At 61.3% G+C, this 2147-nt stretch overlaps 1 protein-coding gene across 1 annotated transcript in view; it reads right to left on the bottom strand.

Moving 5' to 3' along the window:
- Nucleotides 1-2147, bottom strand: part of RHOBTB2 (Rho-related BTB domain containing 2) — an 8458-nt gene that overhangs the window by 4920 nt on the left and 1391 nt on the right. The window contains exons 4-7 of the mRNA XM_009884145.1: nucleotides 1634-2147; nucleotides 518-636; nucleotides 281-431; nucleotides 62-160 (exon numbers count right to left, since the gene is read on the bottom strand). The exon at nucleotides 1634-2147 is cut by the window's right edge and continues 502 nt beyond it. Coding sequence (XP_009882447.1) covers nucleotides 62-160; nucleotides 281-431; nucleotides 518-636; nucleotides 1634-2147 — 883 coding nt within the window. The remainder of the gene's footprint in view (nucleotides 1-61; nucleotides 161-280; nucleotides 432-517; nucleotides 637-1633) is intronic.

The raw sequence follows: 2147 nt of genomic DNA, 5'->3' as shown, positions 1-2147 counted from the left end.
GGGTGGCATCCCCCAGCACCGCGTGTCCCCCCAGCCCCACCGGCACTGGGTCCTGTCCCACCGCATCCTGCCTGAGCCAGCTCCAGGAACACGAGCACGTCCCCATCGATGTCCACCATCATCTGTGCTGCCTCCATCAGACCGGTGACGGTGTACTGCTCTGTGGGGGACACACGGGGTTAGAGGGCGGCTGGAACGGGGTGACAGTGGGCGCACCACGCTGCCACCAAGCCTGGGGACAGGGGGAGGACACCATCCCGCTGCAGCCACCCCAACTCACCGGTGAGAGCCACCAGATGTGGCAGGCAGAGGCGGTTGGCGAGGATGATGAGCTTCATGTCGTCGAGGTCGGGGCTGGAGCTGAACTGTCCGGTGTAGAGGTACTCCAGCACCGCCCGCATGCAGCTCTTGCTGGTGTAAGGAAGTGCCACCTGCGAGACACAGGCACCCGCCGTCACCCCACGGCCGTCCCCAGCTGTCCCACCTTCCCAGGACACATCCCGAGGCTTCTCCTCACCTCGTTGGTGGAGCTCTCCACGAAGGGGCCGCCGAACATCGCGGCCATCCAGTCGCAGCTGGAGATGAGCAGGGGCTTGTGGGCACTGATAGCACCGTCATCCAGCACGAAGGTGACATCTGGGGACAAGCAGAGGGATGCTACTGGGACCGTCCCCGTCACCTGGGGCTCAGCCAGCCCCTGCCACAAAACATCTCGCACCAGGGACAGCAGAGGGAAGGGGATAGAGCCTGAGATATCCTATCATTTTTCCTAAAAATCTCTATTTTTTTGTTGCAGCATCCCCCCGCCGGCTCCGAGGGGCTCAGGGAAGGGCCGTGGTGGGACTCTGGCTCTTCTGAGGGGTTTTCCCAAGGCAAAGCATGACCCGTTTGAAAGCAAAGGGGAAAACCCAGGAAGAAAATGTTTCCCCCAAGCTCGAGTCCTTGGGGGAACTGGGAAGGACAACAGGGACCTCCTGCTCCCCCCTGCTCTGCTCTCCACCCTGGACCAGGGCTTCCCCCCGAGATGCGCCAGCACACGTCTGTCCCCTGACAGTGACACATCAAGGTCCATCCTCAGGAAACAGATTCAGCTGGAGGGAGGTTGGGAGGTTCTCACACACACACACACACACACACACACACACACACCCCTGGGGATGTCACCCCGCAGCATCGCGGCACAAGCCGGCGGCAGGCGGTGCTTGGGGGAAAGCCGGGGAAGTCCTACCGAGGGCACATCACTCCTCATAAATCAGCTGACCCTGTGAAAATCAGGGCCCGGGAGGGAAGGAAGTCGCCTTTGCTGCTCTCCCGTAAATAAACCGAGCTGTCAGATGGGCTGGGGAGCAGGAAACCCCTGGGGAGGGACCGTCACACTCACACTTTCAGGGGGGAAAAAAATAAAAAAAAAAAAAATAAAAAAAGCAAGCTGTAAAAATCTCAGAAATGCAAAGCGTGACCAAAAAGCCCAGGGAAGGCGAGTGAGCGCCTGCTGACCCGCGGCACGGCCGCCCCGCTCACCCACGGGGCAAAAGCAGGAGCTCCGAGCCCCGTATCCACCCAGCAGAGCCCCCCACCAAGGGAGGGAGGGGGGGCTGTGGATGGTCCTCCCCTCCTCGGCCCGGGGTCGTACCCGAGAAAGTCCCCTTGGCCAGGCATTCCTTCACCCGGTTGGTCCTCCGGACGTGGAAGGCTTTGGTGATCTCCTGGTTCATGAACGCCTCGTTGTTGAGGATGTTGGCCACCATCATGCGGAGGTCGAACACCTCCAGCAGCTCAGCGATGTGAGCAATGTGCATGAGGTCCCGCTCGTTCTCATCCAGCTCTCCCGTGTAGAGGTACTTCAGCACGGCCCGGAAAGGACCCGGCTGGATGGAAGCGTCCATCTTCACCACCACCATCAGCTTGGACTTGTAGGTCAGCGGGTCTTCTGCCATCTCCTCCTGGATGCTGGTGAAAGCCCGGCTCCAAGAGGAGAGGTCCCTTCCCCGCCGCAGCCCACGCTCCCCGTTCTCGTAGCGGTTGCCCCGCAGGATCCCATCACTGGTGGAGGCTCTAAGGCACGGTTTTCGCTGGCCGGATCCGGCCTCCTCGGCGCTCTCGCAGATATCAAAGCTAGCGGCTCGGAGGAGGAAATCCCGCCCGTG

Source organism: Charadrius vociferus, unplaced genomic scaffold, assembly GCF_000708025.1.
Source record: "Charadrius vociferus isolate BGI_N301 unplaced genomic scaffold, ASM70802v2 scaffold384, whole genome shotgun sequence".
NCBI classification, from domain to species: Eukaryota; Metazoa; Chordata; class Aves; order Charadriiformes; family Charadriidae; genus Charadrius; species Charadrius vociferus.
The sequence above is the reverse complement of the archived record's forward strand: the minus strand, read 5'-3'. Positions and strand labels throughout refer to the sequence as shown.